Below are 13,456 nucleotides of genomic sequence, written 5' to 3' on the forward strand. Positions count from 1 at the left end.
TTTTGCCATAAAATTATGAGTAATGCTAGGAGCATAACTTGCTCATGTAGCAAGTCATGAATGATGAAATTGTGAGTTCACCACTTTTACTCTACCACTCACAACTTGTTCTGTGAGCAAATTGTGACAAAAATTATGATCCTAAAATTACCCTCAAATTATACATCACTAATGGGAACGAGCAATGGGCCTAGTAGCCTGCTTCGGCCCTTTTGGGCCCAAAAAAAGGTAAAGAAAGTAAGCACTAAATTAAAATGGAGCCCCAAAAAGAAAAAAGAAAAAAAAAATGAAGCATATAAAATTACTAAAACACCCTTGGAAAACTGGCGTATTCCGGAGTCAGAACCATTTGATTTCTCAGCCAGTCTCTCTCTCCCCTTGGCCCTGACTCTCTCTGTTAGTTAAAAAAAAAAAAAAAACACAGCAGCAGCAGGTACAAGGGCCCCCCAAAACGACGTCGTCTCCCATTTCCAATTCTAACACCGACGAATCGAAGATCTCACTCCCTCCAAATTTGATAGATCCCCCCCCAAACTGCCCATTATAAAAAGGTACATACACACTCATTGCCAAACCCTTCAATCTTACTCTTTATTTTTATCACAATTCCAATTAATTTTACTTATCAGTATAATTTTTCAGTGTTTCTAATTTTTCGTGATTTTTGAATCTCGGATCTGACATTTAAAAAAATTCTCAACTAAAATTCGCAAACCTATGAATTTTGTGGTATATCGATGCTTGGCATAATTGTATCATAATTTTGTGAATTTGAGCTTGTATCAGTAATAACTCTAGTTTGAAATTTCCTAGTCGGTCCGAAATTGATGTAGTAGTGTGGTTCTTACTAGTCTATTTGTCTTGCTTAGCTTCGATTGCGTTTAGGTAGTAACGAGTTATAACTTCGCGGCACCATCTTGGATGTGTTATGTGTAATATTGATGTTTAGTGGGGAGACAGTTGATCATCTATCGTTACGTTGTACGAAATGTCATTGAACTTTTATTTGGTTGGAGGAATTGAATTGGCAAACATTCTTCGGATATTTGGAACTTAGTCCCTTTATGTTTGATGTGGACATTGTGTGGAGGGAATGGAATCGCCGTACTTTTTTCAGAGCACAAAACTTTCGAGGACACAATTGCTCACATTGTTGTTTTGATCTTTATCTGATTGGTCTCGTGCGTAGGGTTTTACTAATAGTTACTTCTTACACTTCTGTAAATGATTCCTCTTGTTTGTAATATTTTAGGCTTCTTTGTGTGCAGTACTATGTGCATGGAGTAGTTTTTGTTTTTTCAATAAGGTCGGGCGACATCGCAATATAGACTTTTGGAGACTTGTGTTGCATTGCTTGATGTGGTGTCTTTGGAGTGAAAGGAATGCTAGATGTTTTGAGGGATGTGGTCCTTGCTAGAGATTAAGTCTTTTTTCTTACTGTCTCCTTGCTTGGAGTGTGACTTTGTCGCATTTTTCTTGTTTTTCGTTTCCTATTTTACTTGATCGTTGTAATTTTGGCTCTTGATTTTTGCCCCCACAGTACATCCCCAATGTACTTGGGTTGGCTTCTTTATTAATAAAATTATTCATTACCTGTATAAAAAAAAAGAGCTCCTTTTATAAGTTGTGTTATGTGGCAGGTGATGTGGAAAGAAGAGTGAAACTGAATAGTGCATAGATGGAAGCGGAAGGAGGTGATGCCGCTGGAGTGCTGGAATTGGAAAGTCATGCTTCTGATGATTTAAAATCTGAGAAACAGCTGCCCGACACCAATTACGTGAGCAATGGAAATATTTCCGTGGAAAATGGGTTGACTGAGGATGTCAACCCAAGTTCGGATGATACTCATGATCAGTTCGTTCAAATGGTTACCGAGCTGAAGTTTCAGAATGAATTCTTGAAGTCCCAATTTGAGGATTTGAAAAATAGTCAATCAGAATGTAGTGTGTCTAATCAACAGACAAAGGCAAATGAGACAGAAGGTGGGGAATCTGAAGATGTGAAAGAACTTCATGAAAGGATAGAATCTTTGAAGAGAGAACTTTTGGAGGAAAAACAGACTAGGAATGCAGCAGAGGAGGCTTTGAAGCATCTTACAGTGGCATACTCAGAGGCAGATGCAAAAGCCCAAGAGCTCTCTGTAAAGCTTGCTGAAGGTCAGATTTTTATCTGTTTGAACTCTTTCATCTGTGTTATAAGATTTGTTTAAGTATATAAGTTGCAAACTGTGGAGCAGATATATATTTGCATTTTTTTTAATACTAGAAATTTACCCTCTATTTATTTATTTTTAAGAAATCGATTAATAAAACAGAATCTCTACATTATATCTTTGAAGCCAGTTCTGCATCTTAAATTTTTTTTATTTATAGCTGTAGAGTGGAGGCTGAGGACTGGTTTATTTATTTATTTATTTTTTTTGGTGGGCATTTCGAAAGAGAAAATTTGTAGTTTCATCTTTCACCAAAGTCACAGAGTCATCTTTATAGAACCTTTTATCTTAGTCTGAATGCATAGCATCATTTCATTACATAGCTCAACAGAAGTTGGATCAAGAAATAAAAGACCGTGAAGAGAAGTACTCCGAACTTGACTCAAAATTTAGCAGGCTTCACAAACGAGCAAAACAACGGATACAAGATGTTCAAAAGGTAAATTGCCTTTTGGCCTTTCTGCCTTGGTTTGCAACTTCATGATACTGTTCATCTTGCCATGTTTTAGGATGAACTTGTTCTGACGCACATTAATTGTTAAATGTTAAGCTTCTAAGCCAGTTCTTTGATTTTCTCCGCTTTTCCCATATTTGGAATGCTTGTGACTGGTTTCCATATTCAGACACATTATCTTTGAGAGGCCTGTAGTAAAGCACATCCTTGAAATAATGCCCTCTAATATGACTTTGCCCTTAAAACTGCATCTTTTTGGGGACCGAATCTCCTGTGATATTTTCAGATAATTATATTATTGTGGTGTCTGTATTAAATATCCTATGTGAGTTCCAAAAGTTTCCATAGAAATGGTGCTATTGTTAGAGCGTGTCAGCTTTTGTGCCTGTCCTTTTTAATGGGCAGTGCACTTTGTGTCTCCTGATTTGGTAAAATGCTGGTTCACGGAACCTTGACGGGCACTTTTATATTGTCAAAGGTCCTGTTGTAGACTTAAAATTTAAAGAAGTAAAAAAACCTTATGCTTTGACAGGAAATATTACTAGAAAAAAAAATCTTCCATTGAAATTTATTGAGGTTTTACTTACCTTGATGTAGCCAGTGAAAAATTTAGGTTTGTGTAAGTATCTCTCTCTGCTATGGAATTTTATTTTTCCTGGAATAGTTTTGTGGTTAATATTTCATTAAAACAGATAGACGTGACCCATTGTAAACGGATATAGAGGATTTAGAGTTCATGCATTTATTTATTTTTGTCATGGCCATTTTTGGAGTGACATGTATGGGTGATTTTATAATAATGCATTTGAGCTGAAACTGATAATTGTCACTAAGTTGCCTCACTTGAAAAAAATGAATAAAGAAGTTAGAGAAAAGCTAAAAGAATATATATGTACACACACACACACACACACACACACACACACTACATTGAATACTATATTCCTCTTCTTTTATTTAAAGTAGTAAAAGAAATAATCATATTTTGCCCGAAATTAAGTGACAAGTGTTATTTGGAGATTGTCAATTTCAGGAAAAAGATGATCTTGAGGTCCGGTTTCGTGAAGTGAGTGAAACAGCTGAGCGAGCATCATCGCAACAGTCAGCATTGCAACAAGAGCTGGAGCGAACACGGCAACAAGCAAATGATGCATTAAAAGCAATGGATGCAGAGAGACAACAATTGAGGAGTACAAACAATAAGTAAAATCCCTAACTATGTATTAAATTGAGAAACTTGTGCATGTTTGTATATTTTTGCAGGTGGGTTGGGTACATGTGTGGGTGTGGTGATATATTTGATGGGAGAAACAATAGCATCATTTGTTCTTTTTGTATCATAGATCTGTTTTTCCGCTAACCACCCCCACTCCTTCCAAAAAAAAAGTTTCTTGTAAATGGAAATTACTTGAAGTTTTGTACCATAAGCTCAAGTCTTTCCGCAGTTCCATAAAGCAGTATCAAAATTTGAGAATTTATATTTACAGTCCTGTTTTCATTCTTCTCATGATTGAAATCTAGACTCCGAGACACCATTGAGGAATTGCGGCGTTCAGTGGAACCAAAAGATAGTGCTCTTGAGGCCTTGCAACAGTCACTAATGGAGAAGGAGCAGGTATGCAGATCTTTAACAAGGCTGGCTTTTGGCTTTCAAAACTTTGCTTTGATGCTTATAGAATCCCCTGCTTGTTCATGCACGTGGAGATACCTACCCTGTTTATGGATGTCATGCTTGTATACCTTGGTTACTGTTCTTGTTTTGGCCAAATAGTGGATCTTCTGAGGGTATAACCTCAATTTTATGCTTCAGATGTTCAAGTGCTTTATAAAATATACTGCCTCAATTTTAAGATTTAATTTTATTGCATCAATATATTTCGACCAAGCATACAATTCTTGGTGACTTAACAAGAAACTTCTGTTAATGACAATTGAATCACCATACATAACAAAGTGTTTTGACCGGCTTTTGTATCTCTTTGACTTGATTTGATTTGATATATTATTGTTTCGCTCTTCCATGTTGAAAATTTTCTAGCATTGATGTGCCTTTGCTGTCTTAATTGTTGCTTGCATGAAGAGAATTAATAGTGAATCTTAACTTGCTTATATTTTAGATGTTGGAAGACATGCGGGGATTGTTACAAGCTGCAGGTGAAAAAAGGCAAGCTTCAATAGCTGAGCTCTCTGCTAAACATCAGAAGGTAAATTTGCATTCAGATGGCTAAACATTAAGAACTTTTATTGTTACTTATCAAAAAAAAAAAAACATCAAGAATTTTTTGTTTTTCTTTACTGCTCCAAGCAACATTTTGTGCCCTAGCTTCAGAACTGTCCTCTGTTTTTCTTTAGAATTTGGAGAGTTTGGAAGCTCAACTTGCTGATGCACTATCTGATAGAAGCAAAGCTACTGAAACTATTTCTTCACTACAGGTAGGAGTTATTCAAATGAGGTTCATTCTATTATTGACTCGTGTTGAGTAAAAGAGAAGCGGCAGTGTAGTGAATAATTTTCTTGTTCTGCCAATGCGCTCTAGCTCAAATGGCCCCTCCTTCCCTATAACAATAAGATAGGGATGAGGTTGTAGTTGTTTTTCTGTTCCATGAACGTCTAGCTAAACTGCTAAAGATATGAGTCAAATTTTTTTTTTGATAGGTAATAAAAATTTTATTCATAAAGGCTACTTCATGCAACAAGAATGAGGTAGCTAAAAAAAATATATTCAAAAGCACAAAAGAAAGAAAACTATGTACAAATAAGAAGGGAATCTAAGAACAACGGAACGGAATCAGTAGACATGAATCCCCAAGAACAAGACCAGTCAAACAACATCCCTGTAAATAATGCTATGAGCTGATCCACCGAATGCTCCTAATATGACACTCTTCTAATTAGGATGACATTTTTTTTTTGGTGTGCGCGCTTACGTGCATGCATGTGTGAGGGCATCAACGAAATGGAAATAGTATAGGGCATTGCTTGTTTTAAATTGTAATTTCTTTAACTCAATAGCATATTTTTATGGCTTAGTGCTGTTGAATTTCTTAAAAAAATTCACATGATGAGTTGGACTAAGTGTTGAAGACATATTACCAGGTGCTAATTGCAGAGAAAGAGTCTAAGATTGCAGAGATGGATGCAGCTTCAACTGGTGAGGCAGCGCGGTTTAGAGCTTCTGTGGAAAGTATAAAGGGAGAGCTTGCTCACCTGAAACGTGAGCATGTATGAATCAAACATTAAGAATGAGTAAAATTTATCTTCTGCAAATGACATTGATGGTCTTTGTGATGTGAATATTATTATTCCTTCCGCCCATGTTGTTGGTCTCTATTTCTTTTTGGGATGCCCAAAATGTCTTTGATATTTGAAATGTTAATGAACACAATATTGAAGAATCAAGAGTTTGTTTGGTTAGAGTATTTAAAATGTGTTTCCACCACTTAAAAACAAAAAAATATTGTGGCCCACATAAAAAAGTTTTTTTGGTGTATTTGGGTTTTTAGACAACGCCTTTTAGATGTTTTCAGGATTAGGTTTTTGTTTTCTAAAAGGGGAGGTGGCTTTTATGGTTAATTTTAGGTCTCCCTCTCCCTCTCTCTCTCTCTCTCTCTCTCTCTCCTTCATTAGCCACTGCCTCTTGGATGATAATGGCTGTGTGGAAGAGAATTAGGTATGGATACGGTGATGGCCATGTGTACTGGCTTTGCTGATGGATGTGTGCAATTCATCTTGAGATGAACTCAGTCTAGTTATAGTTGCTGATTTGGTTCAGTAGTTTCCATGAGGCGGCTTTCTGGTGTTCTCAATGGCGGCACAGTATAGTTGGCTCCAGTTGTCGATGCCCAACAAACCTTGCCCTGGTGTTCGACAAGGTCTTGTTTTTGTTATTATGGCATCCACTTGGAGTTTTTGCTATCTGGACCTTGATGGAGGTGGGATTTTGGGGTTTGCTGATTGGTTTTTGTGGGATTGGGGGGTTGTGTACCACTGTGGATGGTGGCTCTTATGGGTGGATTGTGATGGCGACTTTGAGGAGGTGTTGCTGGTTTGTGGGGTTATGCTTCTCCATGGATGGTTGCTCTTGTATTGGATTATTGCTGGTTGTGCACCAATAAATTTTTTTTAGAGGCTTCTTTACCAAACAAGTTTTTTTGGTTTTGCATTTCTCAAAAAAAATTAATAATAATAAATTTTTGCAAACACATTTTTGTTTTAAAAACATCCAAAAATAAAAAGGTTTACTTTTAAATAAATTCTTTAGAATTGCTACCAAACAGCCTCCAATATTGAGGTTTATATAAAGAGGGTAATTTTGGAAACTTGTATCTTTTGAAAGAAAATGATTAAATTATGTTCCTTTCAAAAGTTGAGTAGTTGGATTTACTCAACAGGACCAATAATACAGGATGGAGGGAGTATTTATTAGCTGAACACAAGTTCTGGGTTTCCCTTTGTGCTTCTTTAGGATGGGGTGGGCTTCCATTAAAATGAAAAGAATTAGAAGAAAGGATACTACATGACTATTTATTTTAGGACAAAACTTTGTGAAGTTGTTATAACTTTCTCATTTATATAGCTAGAGACATGCATATGTATTTCTTTTCTACGCTCATATGGCATATATTGTTATTCAGGACAAAGAAAAGGTGAGCTGGGAAGCTGCCTCCCAGGCACTTAAGACTAAACTGGAACTTGCTGAGAGTAATTGCATACGTGCTGAAATTGAAGTTGCAAAAATGAGAAGTATATTTGCATCCATTATTTTCCTATTATCAGATTACTCATATATGTGAAGTGAATGTTCATGCTTTTCTTATTGGGCAGGTCAGCTGGAATCTGATGTTTCTGCACAAGCCCAGATCCTAAATGCTAAAGATGCAGAATTAGTGGCTGCCAAAAAGGAGGTATCAATTTATTCTTATTTCCCTCCATGATTTTTGAACTCATTCTTAGTGTGTGTGTGTGAGAGAGAGAGGATGAAATATAGCTCCAATCCTGCAGGTAAGGAAATGAATAACGATATGTTTTACATCTTTATTGTTCAAAATGTTTTTCATTTTACCTTTATTTGTCTGTGATGACTGATGAGGGCCCAATAAATATAATCTTAAAGGCATGTTCTCTTTCTCTTGGCCTTTGAGTCACAGTTCCCTGAAATTTGCATATGCGATGCAGATTTTGGGGTATGCTCTGGCCTGCCAACTGCTGGAGAGTATTCCGGTGCTTATGATACAGGAAAGTATTCCTGTATCATAAGCATCGGTTCCAGAGGACAATAGTTGTATGTCTCATTGATATTGTGCTTTAACAGAAGTAGAATAAGTATTGATGCATTGGGAGTATGGCTCTACACCATTTATATATTGGTGCTACAGTTCCTTGCATATCCAACTTCCATTATCTTCTGGCTGAAGGCACTTGTTACTAGCATTGGTTTACAAAATTTAAAGAAACCAGTCTCTTTTACTGGGGCCTTGAAATAGTGATACACCCACCCTCTACCTTCTGATAAGTGGCATTTTTTACTTCTATTCTTGTTAGGAGTTGGCAATGTACATTTTTTGGACAAAGATACTGGCAGAAACTTTTATTCTTGCATTGGATTCCTGGATCTCATCTTGGGAAATTGTTCACCTAGTTATCAAACTGGTGGTTTTGGGTTGTATGTTCAGCAAACCAGGAACCTTTCCCCACCAGAGACAAATTACACACATAGTCACACACGTGTGCTGATGATAGTATTCTTGCTTAGCTACCCTGTGAAATTACTGCTCAATTTTGTGAAGCTTCATAGCTTTAAATATTTTCTTATTTATAGCCTGACCTCAATATAAATCTTTGCAGATCAGCCGCCTTGAAAGTGAATTTTCTTCCTACAAGGTTCGTGCTCATGCACTTCTCCAAAAGAAGGATGCAGAGCTAGCTGCAGCTAAAGACTCTGAACAGCTTAAAGTTCTTGAGGAAGCACTAAAAGTACATGGTTATACTTTATCTTATAATATGAAGTAAAGACTGGATCATTATAGACATATGTTAAAATCACTGGCATTTGTTGATCCTGTAGGAGGCTGAAAAAGAAGTATTATCTGTATCTGCAGAAAGGGATAGGGTCCTTCAAGATCTTCAGGATGCCTTGGCTAATCATGATAAAGAACTCAAAGAAAGGTGCTGATACTGTCTTGGCGGCTCTCTCTTTTTCTTTTCTTTTTTTCTTCTATATGGAATTGGATAGAAGGCTTTATTGAGCTGATCTATTTTTTTTTGGGGGGGGGGGGGGGGGTTGGTGTGGCCATTAGTTCAGTTTATTTCTTGATATGGGAAACTTTCCTTACTTTTTTACCTGCAGTTTGGTTTACTTATATATAAATAAATAAATAAAACTCTCCTTACTTTATCTGCCGATAATGCTGGTATAAAATATTTTCCAAAGCATGAAATAAATGATGAGCAATTGATCCAAAGCTGACTAAATTTTACATTAGCTGTCAACCTACCTCAGCTCTCCTCCTTTTTTGGGGCTTGGGACCTGCTGTGAACAAAATATATGACACTAAGCACAGACTCAAGCAGAGTTAAATGATGAATAGACGATGTGTGAGAAAGATATGCATGTTGTTGCTAGTCAGGCTGTTACTTTTATTGTGATTAGAACTTTTATTAATTTATATGTTATATTCGTTTCAGAACTCCCACATTTGAAAATTTTAATTTACCAGTATTTTTTGCTTAAAATATATTGAATTTTGGTTTTTGTACTAAGAAGTCTGATTTGACTCTTCAATTACATATTTATTCCAGAGAGTTGGTCCTTGACAATGCCAAGCAGCAGATCAAGAGCTTAGAAATAAAGCTGAATTCTGCTAATGCTAGCCACCAATCAGATAAGGAAACATGGGAAATGAACCTTCAAAATATAGAAGAAACATGGCGAAGTAAGACATCCATGCTAAGTCGAATAAAGATGATTCTTACCATCTTTTCCTTCCTTTTCTCAATCCATAGAAATATGGATACCAGTTAAGTATTCAGAAAGGTTATACTTAATTTTACAGTCAGATGTGAGGGACTGAAGGCTCAAAATGAAGCATCGTCTGGACAGGATGTACAAAAAGAATTGGATGAGCTCAAATTACGTTATAAAAGATTGAAGGTACCTTATATCTTGTATCTTGTTGCATTTGGGCTTGGATTAATTGTCAGTATATTTATATTTTTGTTCTTGTGTTAATTGGATGCATAACTTGTAGGAAGAGCATGATACATTTCGTGATCTTGCTGATCGAATGATTGAGGAGAAGGACAAAGAAATCTATAAACTTCTTGATGACAATAAAGATCTTCATCAATCTTTAGAATCAAGACCACCTGTCCGTTTTGTTCTTTTGTCTTCTTAAAATATTTGTTAAATTTCACCTGATATTTTTAATACTTCCCATGACTTAGGTTTTAATATTTTAGTCCTTGGCCTGACAATGTGATTAATAATCTCAGGTTGATCACAATGGAAATCACTACACAGGTATGAACCCATTCCTGCTACCACTTGTCAGCACCTGTATTAGTTAAATATAAGTTGAAAGCTTTTCTCAATCATAACAAATTTAACCCTTGGGGTAGCTGGTGAAGTTTTAACATATCCTTTTTCTCTAACTGGTATTATCAGCTATGCAAAAGCAGGATGCACAGAATTTAAGCACTTCTGCAGCAGAACAGCAGATTCTGGTATAAACATCTCTCAAAAAATCTGTTCTCATTTAAAATGTACTTTGTTGAGTCTCCAAATGCATTTATTATGACAATTTAGCAGGTAGCCAATTATATCATAGAGCTGCAATTTTTAACCAGCTCTGATGGAAAAATTTATGTGCCTGAAGAAGTGAGCTGGTGTAGATAAAGTCCACACAAACTAGAAATATTTATTTATTTTGTCACCAGTTTGTATGCTAATCTTGTGTTCTTTACATTTTCCCTCACAACTTTCCTGCGTCCACCTAGGCTTTATATCTTGATGAACTTTTGTATTCATTAGTTACTTGAAGATTTTGTGGATAATGTTCAAGTAGCTGTTGTTTATGCTTTTGAATAATGATGGATATCACAATAGCCTTTGTTTAAAAAAAAAAAAAGGGTTGTGTTAACGTGCACCGCACGGTGCCCGTTAACTACAAAATTTTTTACTTTTTTTTTTCTGACACAATTTTTGACTTTTTTTACAGTTTGTCACTTTTTTTACAGTTTGTCACTTTTTTTACAGTTTGTCACTTTTTCAGCTTTATATGTACTATTTGAGATTTTTTTGACTTTTTATGACAATTTTTTTTGGTCTTTTCTGCACTTAACCAGCACCAAGCGGTCCTGGTTAACATTCTCCAAAAAAAAAAAACTGTATCACTATAGTTCTCCAATGAAGATGGACAATTTCCTGGGAAACTCGTATCAAATACACAAAGTTCTCTTTAATATGAATGGATGCTTTCTAATTGGTTCATCTTTGGAATAATTTGTTTTATGCATTGCATGCAAGTAGAATTTTGGTTGATGGTGATTTTTCTTTTGAAATTCAGCTTTTGGCAAGGCAGCAAGCTCAGAGAGAGGAAGAGCTAGCACAATCACAACGGCATATTTTAGCACTTCAAGTATGTCAGATGAAATCTAAATTAAGTGGTTTTTTTCCCCAGTTTAGTTTCTGATTTTCGTTTCAATTATTCAGGAGGAAATTGAAGAGCTTGAACGTGAGAATCGTCTCCATAGCCAACAGGTATACAGTTGTCTGAATTTTTGCAGATTCAATTGTTTGTGTATTTAATGACAGCAAAGAAATGCTGGCTACCAAGAAACATTTTTATGAGACTAGTGCAGCTGAAATGAAAATGTGAGGTTGATAAAATGGAAGTACAGGATTATTACATGTCTATGAATATATGTAGGGAAGTTGAAAAAGAAAAAGAAAAAGTGTTTTCCATGTGTGCAATTTTGCCTTCTTCTTTATTCGGAAGTGGGGGGAGGGGAGCAGAGCTTCTCATTAGTTTATAATAGAAGTTTGAACATAATGAGTGCAGGAAGCCATGCTGAAGACTGAGCTTCGCAACATGGAAAGAATGCAGAAGAGGGAAGGGGTAGATATGACGTATCTGAAAAATGTTATCTTAAAGCTTCTTGAAACAGGTATCTCTACTGAAGATTAGCTGTTATAATCACGAAAGTAATTTTTGAATTTTATTCACTTTTGCTGATGAAGTATGTATGTTGGTGATGCCATAAAACTTGGTAATTATAATTATAATGATTTTTGCCACAACAGGTGAAGTGGAAGTGCTACTACCTGTGATTGGAATGCTGCTTCAATTTAGTCCTGAAGAGGTAAAATTCTCAGTTTGTATTAGATGCTCCAGTTTTATAGGGCATTCTGGTTTAAGTCACGGTTTCTATTTTATTTTGTATAATGAAATAAGTCATGGTAAGCTGCCCTTTAACATAGTATAGTATGTTAATATGAATGCCTGGCTAGCTGGCAAAGATGGTAGCCTAGGGCCATAAAAAAGCATTATGAGTAATCATTCCAAACCTGTCAATCCACTATATTTCCTTGGAAGAAACTTGCATAAAACTTCAGAAGTGCATTTAGATAAGATGAGCAAGTACCTATTTGTTGACCTTTTTGAAGTCATGTATGTCTTTTTTGACATGGTTTCAAGCTGTGATGCTGCATTGCAGTTCAGTACATTATTCTAGGATGTGTTCAAGCATATATTAGAAATTGCTCTCTGAAGTGGCAATGAGGTTCAGTACAATATCTGCAACCATCTGTTACTTACTGCATGTTGCATGCAAATGCAGATTCACAAGTGTCAACAAGCATACCGTGCCTCTACAGATGTTCCACCAAGCCCAGCAAGCGATGGTCCAGGATCCCGTTCTCTTTTCTCAAGATTCTCATTTTCTTAAAAGTGGATAATAAGTAAGTATTCTTTTATTGCACGAGGATTATCTGCAACTCAGCAGCAATGGTGTTGGCTGCTCACTGTAGGTGTGGTCTCAGTATACTTGTATTCTTTTTGTCAAAACACTACATTGGTTCGTGAAAAGGTTCAGATATTGTAAAGAACGATTAGAAGAGAGAATGATATACCTTAATATCAAGAGGGAGGAGAAACATTTTGGCAGTATTCAGTTACTCTTCCTGGAAGAGTTGCATGCAGCCACACAAGCCCTTTTTTTATTTATTTATTTTCTTTTATCCCAGTCTCTTTTTTCTTTTTTACAATTCAATGTAGAGTATATGTGAGAATTATATCATGGAGAAACAAGAAGGCAATTTCCAACGAGGTTTCTGTCAATTACCAATGGAATAAGGTCAATAGCAATTTCTAGAAATTTTTACAATTCATGTACTTATTTATTTGACCCCTTTTTTTTTATAGTTATTATTTGAGTCTTCTTTTATTGTTGTCATCATTGTGATTTGTTTCAACGAATGGCCTCCTGGGTTGGTGGGTGAAAGATAAGTTACGGAGCTCATGGTATTAAGTCATACACGTGATGACATTAGCCAATTTCGTCAAAAGCTAGTAGGCTTGAGCCATTTATACTACAAAGTTTATTTATATTTAGAGTCATTATAAGTTTCAACTTTCAATTTTAAAATTCCCTGAAATCTTTGGCTGGTACTTGCGGTGGACTCATTAAGAATTGGAGGGCGGTGATTATGGCTTCCAAGAGAGTGGAAACTAACACGCAGCCTGGGTCATGAGCCTTAGCTATCCATAATGAAAAATTAGGGTCCACATGC

The 13,456-nt window shown here is 36.0% G+C and overlaps 1 protein-coding gene across 1 annotated transcript; it reads left to right on the top strand.

The window, feature by feature from the left end:
• Positions 1 to 330: 330 nt before the first annotated feature.
• On the top strand, positions 331 to 13,050 carry LOC142625823 (protein GRIP). Its single transcript, XM_075799546.1, has 22 exons — positions 331 to 551; positions 1,641 to 2,156; positions 2,536 to 2,651; positions 3,700 to 3,869; positions 4,188 to 4,281; positions 4,784 to 4,870; positions 5,019 to 5,099; positions 5,764 to 5,889; positions 7,302 to 7,410; positions 7,492 to 7,571; positions 8,512 to 8,640; positions 8,732 to 8,832; positions 9,466 to 9,599; positions 9,720 to 9,817; positions 9,915 to 10,034; positions 10,159 to 10,186; positions 10,331 to 10,389; positions 11,232 to 11,303; positions 11,378 to 11,425; positions 11,727 to 11,832; positions 11,969 to 12,027; positions 12,505 to 13,050. Exons 2-22 carry the CDS (start codon positions 1,679 to 1,681, stop codon positions 12,610 to 12,612), a joined length of 2,403 nt encoding a protein of 800 aa, XP_075655661.1. The 5' UTR covers positions 331 to 551; positions 1,641 to 1,678; the 3' UTR covers positions 12,613 to 13,050.
• The last annotated feature ends 406 nt before the right edge of the window (positions 13,051 to 13,456 follow it).

Source organism: Castanea sativa, chromosome 2 (genome assembly GCF_040712315.1).
Source record: "Castanea sativa cultivar Marrone di Chiusa Pesio chromosome 2, ASM4071231v1".
Lineage (NCBI taxonomy): Eukaryota > Viridiplantae > Streptophyta > Magnoliopsida > Fagales > Fagaceae > Castanea > Castanea sativa.

Coding starts and splice junctions, on each gene's coding strand:
- LOC142625823 (XM_075799546.1), top strand. CDS start 1,679: ATGGAAGCGGAAGGAGGTGATGCCGCTGGAGTGCTGGAATTGGAAAGT. Junction 7,572..8,511: donor TAGTGGCTGCCAAAAAGGAG/GTATCAATTTAT, acceptor AAATCTTTGCAG/ATCAGCCGCCTTGAAAGTGA. Junction 11,304..11,377: donor GGCATATTTTAGCACTTCAA/GTATGTCAGATG, acceptor TCAATTATTCAG/GAGGAAATTGAAGAGCTTGA.